General features: G+C 37.9%; 1 protein-coding gene across 2 annotated transcripts in view; it reads left to right on the plus strand.

Moving 5' to 3' along the window:
• USP46 (ubiquitin specific peptidase 46) overlaps positions 1-14779 on the plus strand; it is a 68942-nt gene that overhangs the window by 30854 nt on the left and 23309 nt on the right. For both annotated transcript variants that reach the window (XM_023183156.2, XM_023183157.2), the window contains 2 exons: positions 346-559; positions 2271-2500. In XM_023183156.2, the coding sequence (XP_023038924.1) occupies positions 346-559; positions 2271-2500 (444 nt within the window). The remainder of the gene's footprint in view (positions 1-345; positions 560-2270; positions 2501-14779) is intronic.

Consider the following 14779-nt stretch of genomic DNA (forward strand, 5'->3'; position numbering starts at 1 on the left):
TCTCTGCATTATGTAGATTTTTTTTCCCTTCTCTCTCTCTTTTTTTTAAGCACCAGCAGGTCTCATTAGACTCTTTATTGAGGCAGAGTGCTTGTTATCATTCTCGAGACTTTGATGGTCTAGAGAAGCACCAGAATGATGTGCATTTTTCTTCATTTCTCTGTGGATCAGATGGTCACTGGTGTTTAGAGTAGTTAACTAGTTTTCTGATACAGTGAACTGGATTCCAATACAGGGACATCCAGGCCAGTTCATGGAGTGGGGACCTTCTCACCCTCACTACTTATTCCAAAGGTGGCTCGTCCCCAGGCAATGACTTGAACCATCCCTGTTGTCCCTTGGCAGTTTGGAAACACATGCTACTGTAACTCCGTGCTTCAGGCGTTGTACTTCTGCCGTCCATTCCGGGAGAATGTGTTGGCATACAAGGCCCAGCAAAAGAAGAAGGAAAACTTGCTGACGTGCCTGGCGGACCTTTTCCACAGCATTGCCACGCAGAAGAAGAAGGTTGGCGTCATCCCACCAAAGAAGTTCATTTCAAGGCTGAGAAAAGAGAATGGTGAGTAGTAAGCAGTATAATGTGTTTAAGCCTCTGAAATAAGGAGAATTGATGGTTCTGTATCTCCTCAAAAGGAAGAGCTGAGATTTTTTTCAAAAAGGGAAAATAAGCATGGTTAACTACTCGGTGTCATTTTTTAAGAAACATTTCTTCTCTGCCCAGTAAACATAAAACAAAACTGGGTTAGAAACATGCTTAAAAATGCACATTTATTATTCCAATTTAGAGTGACCTTTTTATTTGCTCCATTCTGGGCAGTATCATTGTAAGAGAGAAAAGTGTCCAAGGCAGCCTTCTGAGTGGGATACTCATTGGCCTAAATTGGTTGATGCAATAATTGAATAAAATAGTACTGGTTTATACACTTGTCATAGGTGATTAAAGTAAGTGCCTATTATCTAATCAGAGCCTCTGCTGTTTTAAATATCATACCTCTGATTTTCATTTGCCTAAGGTAATTGAAGGATATCAAATTGATTGCTTTATATGATGTTTAAAAGTCCTGATTTTTCTGGTTTTTCTATCTTCTTTTGGGGAGTAGGTAGTAGAAACTAGGTACATATTCCAGAAGTTTTGTATTGGCAGTTTTTATGACTATCAAGATATTTGTTATGGCAATTACTATTTATCTTAGATTCAGCCTTCCTGTATCAGATGTGCCTGGTTAATCAGGTATTTGTTTTATAAAATCTCTTTTAATTTGATTGCTATATTTTGAAGTTACAGTTTATACATACCAGAATAAAACTAATTTGAGTGGAGAAGAAAACAGAGCACTCTGTCAAGTTGTGAACGTGATTAATAATGAAGGTTCACAGCTGCATTCATCTTTTGATTGTTTGTCCTTATGGCGGGGAGCAGCGGTAGGCTTCTGGAATCATTTGTATTTGGTTTCAGAACACTATCAGATAGATGCATGCTTACACATATCCCTCATCTCCCTTCTGTGTTTCATCTAGGCTGCTTCCAGACTGGTCCAGGGTTTGATATGATCTTTGGGAAGACACCCTAGTTGTTCTGAATAAATTACCCAATGAATAATTAATTGATCATTGGTAGTTACATCATACTAAAAATTGATATTTTATCAGGGAACTTATCTGGTAACTTCTGTTCCTTTGTAGAACAAATAGAACTTTTGGTAATTTTATATAAATGTGATGACTAGGGAGATATGGGAAATTTTGTTCTTGGTACGTGGTGGAAAGTGGAAATGAATTTAAAAAATTCTTTGGAAACTTACTCATTGAAGCTGCCTCGTAGAGATGAGTATGTTTATATTCCATACCTGTTCATCCTTTCAGTATAAAAATTGAAGTATGGGCTCTGGGCACGGTGGCTCACGCCTGTAATCCCCGCACTTTGGGAGGCTGAGGTGGGCAGATCATGAGGTCAAGAGATTGAGACCATCCTGGTCAACATGGTGAACCTGGTCTCTGCTAAAAATACAAAAGTTAGCTGGGCATGGTGGCACGCACCTGTAGCCCCAGCTACTCAGGAGACTGAGGCAGTAGGATCTCTTGAACCTGGGAGGCAGAGGTTTCAGTGAACTGAGATCGTACCACTACACTCCAATCTGGCGACAGAGCGAGACTCCGTCTCTAAAAAAAAAAAAAAAAAAAAAAAAACATTAAGTATGGCATGTAACACTAACTACGTCCATTTGCTTTTCAAGAACCAGAGACTGAAATAACCACCTTCTCCTTTCCAGATCTCTTTGATAACTACATGCAGCAGGATGCTCATGAATTTTTAAATTATTTGCTGAACACTATTGCGGACATCCTGCAGGAAGAGAAGAAACAGGAAAAACAAAATGGAAAATTAAAAAATGGCAACATGAATGAACCTGCGGAAAATAATAAACCAGAACTCACCTGGGTCCATGAGATTTTTCAGGGAACGCTTACCAATGAAACTCGATGCTTGAACTGTGAAACTGTAAGTACTAGGGGAGCTCTCATGTAACTCGCGTGTTCATATTTATGTAGGCTATGTTGCATGTGATTGCAATGTGGTATTATAGCATTTAGCAGTTATCTGCAGTATATATAAATGATCCTATTTATGCATATGAAACTCAAGTGCAAACTTTTGGAAGCCCATATCCATCCAGGATGTCTCAGCAGGCCAAAGCTGAGTAATGAAGAAAAATCTCAAATGCTGAATTGCTTTACATCATGGGCAAATTTTGGGGTCTACAGATTTAACCTATTGAATTGGATGTCAACCAGTTACCTTACAAAGATTTTGGTCATTGGGAGGTCATGTGTAATGTGGAACAGGACCATCACCCCAATTTAGAGGCAATCAGCTGTGGTATGTTGAACTTGGAGTCAGAACTGCGTATTTGGGGCGAGTTACTTACAGCACTGTTTTGAGGGTTGGATGAGCTTATGTGTTTGGATGGGTCTGACACATGGTAGGTACTTAATGTTAATTGAATTTGAAGATACGTTCTCCAGAGCATGATTCAGGATGTCATATTTGCTTGGCATGTTTAACTTCAACTCTGTGGGTGGCCTCATATTTTGCTGCTTAAGAGCTGAGCTCTGGAACCAGGCTGCCCAAGTTTGTATGATGGCTTTTCTGCTTAATAACTAGCGGACCCTGTGCAAATTATTAATCTTCTCTGTCCTCACTTTCCTCATCTGTAAAATGGGGATGATGAGAATGCCCATCTTGGAGGGTTGGTGGGAGGATTAAATGAGTTGACACCTAGAGCCATGCTTGGCACATGGCAAGTGGGCAATAAATGTCAGCTATAATTTTTTATTCTGACTACTACTGACAGCATAGAAAGTCTATGGGTTCATTAGGGATCTCAAAGTTTCTTGACACTGTATGAAAAATTCTATAAGATTGTGCATTTTTCTGGAAAGAGAGTTAGTAGCTTTTGTCAGATTCTGCAAAGAGCCTGTGTCTTAGTCTGGTCTGCCTACAACGCAATCCTTCTTGGATTGCTTAAACAACAGAAAATCATTTCTCACAGTTCCAGAGGCTGGAAGTCCCAGATGAAGGTGCTAGCAGGGTCAGGTTCTTGGTGAGGACCTTTTTTCTGCCTTACAGACAGCTGCCTTCTGGCTGTGTCCTCACTTGGTGGAGATAGAGAAAGCAAGCTCTCTCGGGTCTCCTTTTATAAGGGTACAAATCTTATCATGAGGGCTCTACCCTCATGACCTGTTTGCCTCCCAGAGGCCCATCTCCATATACCATCCCATTAGAGATGAGGGTTTCAACGGATGAATTTTGGGAGGACACAGACATTCAGTCCGTTGCGAGCTGTGACCCAGAAATATTTAAGAAATGTAGATTTACACATCAACATCTATGTTGGGAGAAGCTTTTTGGGTTTTGGCGGTCTTTCTTCCATCCTTTTAAACAATTTTTGAGTCAAGCATTCTGTTTTACCCATTGTAGAAGCAATTAGAAAACATAGCTAAACAAAAAGAGACTAAAAGTTACCAGTAATCTTCCCACCTAGAGATGATGAATTTGTAACATTCTAAAAATTATGATCACATTAGCCCAGAGATAACCACTTGAACATTTAAAAATATATCCTGCCAAAACATTTTCTGCACATAAATATGCCAATAAGTATCCAGAGATCTTCCCTCCCTGCCACCATCTCTGTATTGCTGTCTCTTCTTCCCTCCCTCCCATTTTCCCTCTCTTCCTTTCTACTTTATATTCCAGTAAAATTCAAATGAATACAAAAGTAGAGGCAGTAGTGTGGTGTTTCCCATGTGTGTATCATTCAGGATCAGTGATTGTTAACACTTTGGCCAATCCTGATCCTCACCTCCAGCCTCCCCCCGCCACCCTTTTTTCCTTGCAATTTGTTTTTTGAAGAAATCAGGGTGTTGATCCTATAGCATTTCCCACATTCTGGAAACATCCTTGTGGTGTACTTTAACATGTATGGTAAAATGGCAGTATGTTTCCACCACCCTACTCTTTGTTTTTATTTTTATTTTATTAAAAAAATATTTTTTGAGACAGTCTCGCTCTGTCGCCCAGGCTGGAGTACAGTGGCTTGATCTCAGCTCACTCCAACCTCTGCCTCCCGGGTTCAAGTGATTCTCCTGCCTAAGCCTCCTGAGTAGCTGGGATTACAGGTGCCTGCCACCATGCCGGGCTAACTCTTGTATTTTTAGTAGAGGCGGGGGTTTCACCATGTTGGCCAGGCTGGTTTCGAACTCCTGACCTCAGGTAATCTGCCTGCCTTGGCCTCCCAAAGTGCTGAGATTGTAGGCATGAGCCACCGCACCTGGCCCCTACTCTGTTTTTATTTAATTAATCTATTTTATATTCATTTTTCTGTCTTCTTTTGGGTCAGTGAAATATTTTTCATCTTTTGGCATTTAATATATTACATTTCCAAATTCATTTAGAGGTTACTCTAGAGATTACAACATGCATCTTTGACCTCTTTCATTTTTTTCCCACTTTTCCAACAATGTTAGAGCCTTTAATATACTTTATCTCCCTCTCTGTCTTTTGTATTACCATTTAGTGATGAATTCATGAATTTTAATATATTCCGTGTGTTTTAATCCATTATAGTTTTTTATTCCTTTTGATATTCAGCTTATTTTCAGAATAATTTTGTATACTTTTAAACATCAAAACTAGGGCTATATTGTAAATATAACAATTGACAGATTTTCAATATTTGTCATTTAATAAGGGTGTACTCCTTCACACCATCCTTACCTCACCTCTTACATCTATTCTGTTGCCACTCCCTGTCTACTTCTCCCTTAATATACTTTTCTTCTTCCCTGCTACCATCCTGGCTCAGGCACCCATCAACTCTTGGCTGGCAGTCTCAACTAAACTACTGTAGTAACTCCTACTGGATTCTCTGTTTTTTCCTCTGGCCTTCCTCCATGTTACTCTCCTACCTAAAGTATAGTAGTGGCCTGCAGTCTCACTGAAAATACCACTGCCTACAAATTCTTACATAATCTGGCTCTGTCTGTCTCTGCAGGGTCATCTTTGCTATTCTGTTTCTTACTCTAGCTTTAGTGTAGCTTCTCAAGTGTTTTAAACCCCTTCCTGCTTCAGGTCCTTTGCACATGCCACTTTCTGTCTGGAATGCACACCACCTGCCCCTATTGCTTTACTAAAACCTCTTCAGGTTTCAACTTGTGTTAAATCCCAAATTCTCTGAATTTCCAACTTAATGAAGTCACCTTGTATAATCTTACAATAGTCTACTTTTCTGTGATAGCACTTTGTTGTATTTATATATTTATCTATATGTATTTTGTATGCAGCATCTATCTTCCTCACTAAACTATAAGATTGATGAGGACAGGGATAGTGCCAGTTTTGTTTCTCTCTCTGGTGCCCAAGGAGTATTTGACATATAATAATTACTCAATAAATAGTTGAGTGAATAAATAAATGAAAATGTTTGTCATGTTTCTTGAAGAAGAAAACTATATGTTATGGGAAAATATTTTGATTTATTTCATGAGCTAGAATTGAGGAATGATTCATAGTAAATCCTGGTCTAGACTGGTAAGTATTGAAATTATTTTTTAAATTAGGAGATACATCATGTTTATGAAGAAGTGTATGTGTGTATAGTGTATGTTTATATATGGGCTACATATACATTTTAAAGAATAGTTTAAAAAATCCATAGGCATATACACCTATAAAAAATGGAACATTAACAATAACTTTGAAACCCTCTGTGTACTTCTTTGCAATTTAATTTTCCTCTCAATCTCATCCTTTGCCCAGGAAATAACCACTGTCTTCCATTTTGTGTGTCAATGCTATCTTTTCTTTGTAGTTTTACATACATATGCATGTGTATTTCTAGACATTTACTTAGTTCTGCATGTTTATGGCTTTTATATAGATGAGATCATATACATGTATTCTCCTAAACTTGCTATTATCATTAAAGGTTATATTAATATTTTTGAGAATTGGCCATTTCTTTGTAGCATGGTTCATTCATTGTTATTTTATAGTATACCATTGTAGGAATATACTGCAGTTTGTTTTTCTATTCTTCTATATGGTGTGTCTAGTTTTGGCTTGTAGACAGTGCTGCTACAAACTATCTGCTGGCCCACATGGGCAAAATTCTCTCTGGGGTATCCTTTTGGGAGCAGAATTGCTGGCCATAGGGCATGTGCATCTTCAGATTTCCTAAGTAGTGCCAAATGTTTCTAAAGTGGTGGTAAGTTAGTTACATTAGTAGAGTTTTGGGTTTGTTTTGTTTTGTTTTGTTTTGTATGTGTGTGAGACAGAGTCTTCCTCTGTCACACAGGCTGGAGTGTAGTGGCATGGTCTTGGCCCACTGCAACCTCTGCCTCCCAGGTTCAAGCAATTCTCCTGTCTCAGCCTCTGGCGTAACCAGGATTACAGGTGCGCACCACCACACCCAGCTAATTTTTGTACTTTTAGTAGAGATGAGGTTTTACCATGTTGGTCAGGCTGATCTTAAACACCTGACCTCAGGTGATCTGCCCACCTCAGCCTCACAAAGTGCTGGGATTACATACATGAGCCACAGCGTGTGGCCACATTAATAGAGTTTCTAATGTTGACCCCACTTTGTATTTTTGTGATAAACTGAATTGGGGCTTTATCTTTTATATACATGGTTGGATTGTGAGATCTAAAATTTTTAGGATTTTTTGCCACTATGTTTATTAGTGAGATTGGCTTGAACTTTTCCTTTCTCCACTGTACTTGTCTGGTTTTGCTATCAACATTCTTGTAAAATTGGTTCTCTCTTTTCTTTGGAAGAGCTTCTGTAAGTTTTTATCTCTTTTAATGTTTGATAGAACTGATGACCTATTTTTGTATATCTGAAATATATAGTTCAGTTTGGCTTGTTTTTGATATTTTGATACATATCATAAATATGTATCATTTGTGTTTTGCCTTTTGCTCAGTGTCCCTTGTGAGATTCATTTGTGTTGTTGCATGATGCTTTAGTTTATTCATTTTTATTGCTATATGGCATTCTATTGCATGGATATGCCACAGTTTACTGATTCATTTTACTGTTGATGGATATTTGGCTGTTGCCAGTTTGGGGCAATATGAACAATGCAGCTATGAACATTTTAATACATATACTGTAGTGCACATGAACCAGTTTCTTTAGGATATGCACATCAAGTAAATGTGTTAGGTCATATGGTATGCTTTTCATTAATATCATTAGAAAGTGTCAAATTCCCAAAATGGTTATACCACTTTACACACTCAGTATATGAGTGAGTGCTTTCATTTCTCTACATCATCTATCCCTGCTATTCTCAGATATCTTCACTTTTGCTAATCTAGTGGCTTTGTACAGTATTCTTTTATTCAGTAAATATGTGGGTTTTTTTTTCCCACATTTGCTATATAAAAGCCTGAGGCACTTGAGGGTACAGTGAGAGCCCTGCCTTTCTGGAACTTCCAGCATGGACACAGTCTTTAATGACAAAATGAGTAATTAGTTAAGTAATTATAATTGCAAGATGCCATGAAGAAGAAGAACAGAGTACTTCATGAGTTTATGATATGGGAACCAGAACAAGGGGGCTTCAGTTCCTACATTTGTAGCCAGAGAACCTGTACCAGACTCTACAGTAACACTGTTGCTAAATCCATCTTTACTCAGTGTGGATTTTCAGGAAGACTCAGAAGATGGACTCAGACACATCTGTAGTGTTTTTTTTTTTTTTTTTTTTTTTTCCCTTATGAAAAGGTCAGCTGACCCCAATAAATGCAAATATTGCATTGTCAAGTATTTATATTGCAAAAGCTTTTACCTAGCTTGTTATCTCCTGGAGGGTTATCACGAGTGGGAAACCTGTGCCCAAAAATGCCTTCGAAATTTTTGGATGATACTGTAGTATTTGTTATAATGGATTCCAACTGTTTATACTTGTTTTGTAGAAGTAGATGAGAGTGTGCCGGTATGTCTTTCTGGAAAATGGGGCAATCTGTAAAACCTACTTTTCTTCCTCCTGAAATGATAAGATGATTTCAGGCAAGAGTGTTTTTTCTCTGGAGTTACTTGGATAATCACCTTCATTTTCTTAGCTCCTTCAACTGGATGGGATCCTAGCAGTCATTTAATCTTTTTTTTTCTGCCAGTGCTGAGTCCCTTCTATGATATCCTAGCCAGTTGGTCAACAGCATCTGATGGACCCAGTCCAGAGGCAGGGAATCAATCTCCCAAGGCGTTGCATTCCATTTTTAGAAAGCTCTAATTGTTAGAAAGCCCTGTACTTTCTAAGAAAACACATAGCCTGCAGGGTTTTTCTGTTACTATAAAATGTTGAGTACTTGGTGTGCAAGAAGACCTAATGGGAAAGATTTCCTTCACCTGGATGAGAAACAGGGTGCCTCTTTTGAGTAACATCCTTTGCCTAGGACAGACAGCCTTTAGATGGTGCTTCAGTCAGAATTGCCAAGACCCATGTTTGTGAAGTCTCACTGTGGGATTAAATGGCACTAGATCCTGAGCAGCAAATTAGCCCCTGGGGGTACCTTGCCATTGTCGCTGCCTCAGCTGCTAGTTCCTTCAGTTGTGGAAAACCTTTTTGCCAGCCTTCGTGCTTTCAGAAAACGATGATTTTCTTTTGCTTTTTTTTTTTCCTGGGTCTCACCCTGTGTAAATGTTGCTTATGCTTGCAGTGCAGATGTCAACTGAGGGATTTGTGGAGACAAACAGTTTCATTCTGCAGTAGACTTGGAGAGACTATTTTAAGGGGTAATTCATTGCTGACTTTTCTGGATAACCTTGATAAAGGCACTTCAGAATTGGGGCTTGGGGATTTTCCACTGTAGCCTTGCATGTTCCGTTGGTTATTCTTTTGTTTGGTTCATAAGATTTGTTAGCCCAGTTGGAGCTTAATTTTGCCACTGTTTATTTTAATTTTCCCTCTTTCCATTTAAGCTGAGCTTTTGCTCTGCAAATCTCTGATTTTCCCATGCTTCTCAGTGGCTTTAACACATTTGTATCTGCTACTGGAGCCAAAGGTTGTTTTAAGAACTGCTTTATTAAGTACCAATTTTACAGCTCCTCATTGCTTTGTTTGCAGAGGTTCAAATTGATTAGTAGAGCTTCTGAGGCTTTTGCAGATAGGAGTAGAGCTGGGTAATGGAGAGAGGTGTGATACTCAGTGGAGATTCTGAGTCCCAGAGATTCATTCAAATTGGCTGTAGTTGCACTTTTCCCAAGCCCACCACTGGGTACCTTTACCTTTTAAAGCCAGCACAGTTTCGGCTCATGATTGAACAGCGCAGAACTGCCACCTCATCACCTTTTCTACTAAGCCCAAGAAAGGAATATGGGGATTTAGAAGCTAACTTTATCTATCTATCTATCTATCTATCTATCTATCTATCTATCTATCTATCTAGAGTTAGGGTCTCCCTCTGTTGCCCAGGCTGGAATACAGTGGTGGTGATCAATAAGATTTTTTTTTGAGATGGAGTCTCACTCTGTCACCCAGGCTGGAGTGTAGTGACGTGATCTTGGCTCACTGCAACCTCCCCTTCCCGGGTTCAAGCACTTCTGCTGCCTCAGCCTCCCGAATAGCTGGAATTATAGGCGCCTGTCACCATGCCTGGTTAATTTTTGTATTTTTTAGTACAGACGGGGTTTCACCATGTTGGCCAGACTTGTCTTAAACTCCTGACCTCAGGTGATCTGCCCATCGTGGCCTCCCAAAGTGCTGGGATTACAGGCGTTTTTGTAGTCTGGGCCTCACTATGTTGCCCAGGCTGGTCTTGAACTCCTGGCCTTAAGTGATTCTCCCACCTTAGCCCTCCAAAGCACTGGGATTATAGACATGAGCCACTACTGCGCCTGGCCTGAATATGATTTTAATTTCTTAAGAACTTAGCAAAGCTCGTGATTTATATGTATACCCTATATGTAATCAATTTTATTAATTGATTTGCAGTTAATTACTTTAAAAAGAATATTAAGTGAGAGGTCTCTTATATGCTTTTAAACTAAGAGTTTTTGAGAGACCTCCATGCTCAAAATTGAGGGAGAAGAAAGGAGAATAAGATATAGCTTGCACTTGCTAAGAGTATTGGAGTCTCTTAGTGATAGATGTTTCCTTGGAGACAAGCTGTATTTTCAGTTAGACCAGAATGAGATCCTTGTGTGTGGGAAGAAAATGGTTTTCTTTTCTGGCAGCTTTCTTGGAAGAGAGAGAAGCAAAAAAAACCCAACAACAACAAAAAAACCCTACAGAACCCCCAAACCTTCCTCTGCCCCCCCGCCCCCCCCAAAAAAACCCCACATTATTTGATCATTAATTGCTTTTGACTGTGTCAGTCTAGGGCAAGGAGAGAGAAAAATCCAAACGGAAAGGTTTAGCGCCATGTTTTGATGGCCCCGCAGGGGTGATTCCTCTGCGCAGCACTGTCACACACTCTCGTTCAGTTTGCGTTTGGAATTGGGAGAAACTTTTTTCAGTTAATGAATTACATTTGTTCCATTTCTCCCTCTCTCCAAAACCATTAAGTTCAGAAAAAGATTTGCATCCAACAGGACAAAATGTTTTTGTTTTTATTCCCTTCTTCGTTTAAGAGCTTAAGTAGAATGAGATCTAGCTATCTAATTTATTTATGGTTTCAGTTGGCTATAATCTTCTTATTTCAGAGAAGGGCCATTTAGGTTAAGAAAAATGTTCTGCCAATTAAGGAAAATACTGTGGATTATTTTTAAAAATTAGAAACAGAAATGAATAAAAACTCATAATTCTGCCACTCAGATGCCACTGTTGTCATTTAGATATCTTTCCATTTGTTCAGTCTTCTGTTCATTTATTATTTATTTAGTAAATATTTATTTCCTGTTAAATGCTGGGAATTATTTTAGGTATTAAGGATATAGCAGTTAAAGTAGAAAAATGGTCCCTTTTCTTTTGTTTACTAACATACAAATATAAAGCTATAAATTTCCCTGTAAGCACTGGTTTAGCTGCATGCTACAAATTTTGATGGTATGTTTTCTTTGGCATTAGTTGAAAATATTTTCTAATTTCTCCTGTGATCTTTTTTATTTGATCCGTACACTAATTGGAAGTATGCTGTTTAATTTCCAAATATTTGGGATTTTTCTTATATATCCTAATGGTATTTATTTCTAATTTTGTTGTGGTTAGGGAATATATTCTGTATGATTTCAGTTTTAAATTTATTGAGATATGTCTTGTGTCCTTCCACATGGTCTGTCCTGGTAAATGTACCATCTGCCCTTGAAAACAGGATGTCTCAGCCAGGCGTGGTGGCTCACGCCTATAATCCTAGTACTTCGGGAGGCTGAGGTGGGCGGATCACCTGAGGTTGGGAGTTTGAGACCAGCCTAGCCAACGTGGTGAAACCTGTCTCTACTAAAAATACAAAAATTAGACGGGTGTCATGGCACACGCCTGTAATTCCAGCTACTTGGGAGGCTGGGGCACAAGAATCACTTGAACTCGGGAGGCGGAGGTTGCGTGAGCCAAGATTATGCCACTGCACTCCAGCCTGGGTGACAAAGTGAGACTCTGTCTCAAAAAAAAAGAAAGAAAAAGAAAACAGGATCTCTTAGTGTTAGAACTATTGACATTTTTGGATCAGATAATTCTTTGTTATTGGGGTAGCCCTGTGCATTATAGGATATTAAGCAGCATCTCTGGCTTCTACTTGCTAAATGTCAGTAGCATCTCCCAAGATACAACATTGAAAAATGTTTCCAGACATTGTCAGATGTCTCCTGGAAGCCCAATTTCCCCTGTTGAGAACAACTGAGTTGAAAAGAATATTTGGCAGTTGTTGGGTGTAGCATTCTATAATCGTTAGATATGTTGGTTGATAAAGTTATTCAGATCCTTTATGTCTTTGTTGACTTTCCTGCTAGCTTTTCTATCAGTTGCTGAGAAAGGAACATTAAAATATTTTTGTGGGATTGTCCTATTTCTCCTTTTAATTCTGTCAGTTTTTGTTTTATGAATTTTTTGACTTTTTAAAAACAAGTTTGGTGAGGTATAATTTACATGCCATAAAACCTACCCAGTTAGTGATTTTTTTTTCTTTAAGTAATTTGCTGAGTTGTATAACCAGTACTATAACCTAGTTTTAGAAAATTTTCATCACACCAGTAAGATCCCTCATATCTGGCAGTTAATTCCTGTTCCGTTTGAGGTCACTACTAGTCTACTTTTTGTCTTTAGAGTTGTGCCTTTTCTGGATGTTTCATGTAAATGGAATCATACAATATGTGGTCTTTTATGTATGACTTCCTTCACTTACATAACATTTTTGAGATTCAGTGGTGTTGTGGCATGTATCAGGAGTTTATTCCCTTTTATTGGTGAAATAGTGTTCCAGCTTCACGTGTTTTTGAGACTCTGGTGGGGACTCTCCATATTTGATTGTTGTGTTTTTCTGATAAGTTGATATTCTTATCATTAGGAAATGTCCTCTTTTATTTATCTTAATAACTTTATCTTAAAATCTATTTTATTTGATATTAGCCCTCTACAAACTTATGCTAAGTCTTTGCATAGTATGTCATTTTCCAACCATTTACTTTCAATCTGTGTCTTTATATATGAAGTTTAGCTCTTGTGGATGGCATACAAATTTGTATTGTCTTAAAAAATATCCTTCATTCAATATTTGTCTCTTATTTGTAATTATTAGTCCATTAATGTTTATGGTAATTACTGGTATAGTTGGATTTTGTTTTCTATTATTTCCTCTATTTTTTGTTCTTCTCTTCCTCTTCTGTATTTTCTTTTTGAATTATTTGAATAATATGTTTTTATAATTCCATTTTAATTTTCCTCTTGATCTTTTCTGAGTACATTTTCGCATGCCTATGTGTATTTTTAGTGATTTTGCTAGAGATTACAATAGATATTCTTCACTTTTCACAGTATCCTTACAGATAATGATACTATTTCACCTGAAATCTAGAAAGCATGTACATGTATAGGTGTATATTCCCTCTGCTCCCACTCTACCTTTTTCTTTATGCTGTAGTTGTTATATGTATTACATTTATGTACAATATAAATCCCACAGGACAGTGTTATGCATTTTCCTTTAAAGAGGTGTGAATATTACACAAAAATTAAGAGAAAAAAAGTCTTTTTTATTTACACAAATATTTATTATTATTGATGCATTTTATTCTCAAGGATCTGGATTTCAAACTGGTGTCATTTCTCTTTGGCTTAAAGAATTTCCTTTCACCTTTCTTGTGATGCAGGTCTGTTATATCAATGAACTCTCTTCATTTTGCCTTCATTCTTGAATGATCTGTTTATGGCATATGAGAATTCCAGGCTGATCACTTTTTTCTTTCAGCACATGAAAGATGTTTCACTGTCTTCTGGTCTCCATAGTTTCTGATGAGAGGTTAGCTGCCAATTGAACCATCCTCTTGTCTTTTTTTCTTTTTTTGGTCTAGATATTTCAGATTTGCTTTTTATTTTTGGTTTTCAACAGTTTGCCTGTGAGGCACCTTGGCTGACCTTCTTTGTATTTATCCTGCTTGGTGTTGGTTGAATGTCTTGAGTCTATTAATGGATGCCTTTCACCAAATTTGGGAAATATTCAGCCTTTATTTTCTCAGATAGTTCTACTGCCCTGTTCTCCATTTTCTCCCCTTTTAGGACTCTGATTATATGTACAGTATTAGCTAAAAGATTCCTAAGTATCTGTTAATTTTTACTTCAGTCTTCTTTCGTTAGTCCTCATTGGGTGATTTCCATTGATCTGTCTTCATATTCACTTGTTTTTTCCTCTGTCACCTCCACTTTGCTGTTAAATTCATTCAGTGTATTGCGTTTTTCAGTTCCGGAATTTCTATTTGATTCTTTTATATTGTTTCTATTTCTCTACTGGGGTTTCACGTTTTTTGATCCATTGCGAGTATATTTTATTTTATTGATGATAGTTATAATGGCCTCTTTAAAATCCTTATCTGCTAATTCCAACATCTGGGTCATCCCAGGATTGGTCTCAGTTTGTTTTCTTTTAAGAATGTCTTAGGTAAGTCATTTGTCACATATTTTAACTTTGGATCTTATTCAGAACATTGAGAATGTTAAGTGGCAGAGACACTGGATTCTGTTAGATTTCTTTTTTTTTTTTTTTTTTTTTTTTTGAGATGGAGTCTTGCTCTGTTGCCCAGGCTAGAGTACAGTGGTGAGATCTCAGCTCACTGCAACCTCC

This window comes from Piliocolobus tephrosceles, chromosome 3 (genome assembly GCF_002776525.5).
Source record: "Piliocolobus tephrosceles isolate RC106 chromosome 3, ASM277652v3, whole genome shotgun sequence".
Taxonomy (NCBI): Eukaryota; Metazoa; Chordata; class Mammalia; order Primates; family Cercopithecidae; genus Piliocolobus; species Piliocolobus tephrosceles.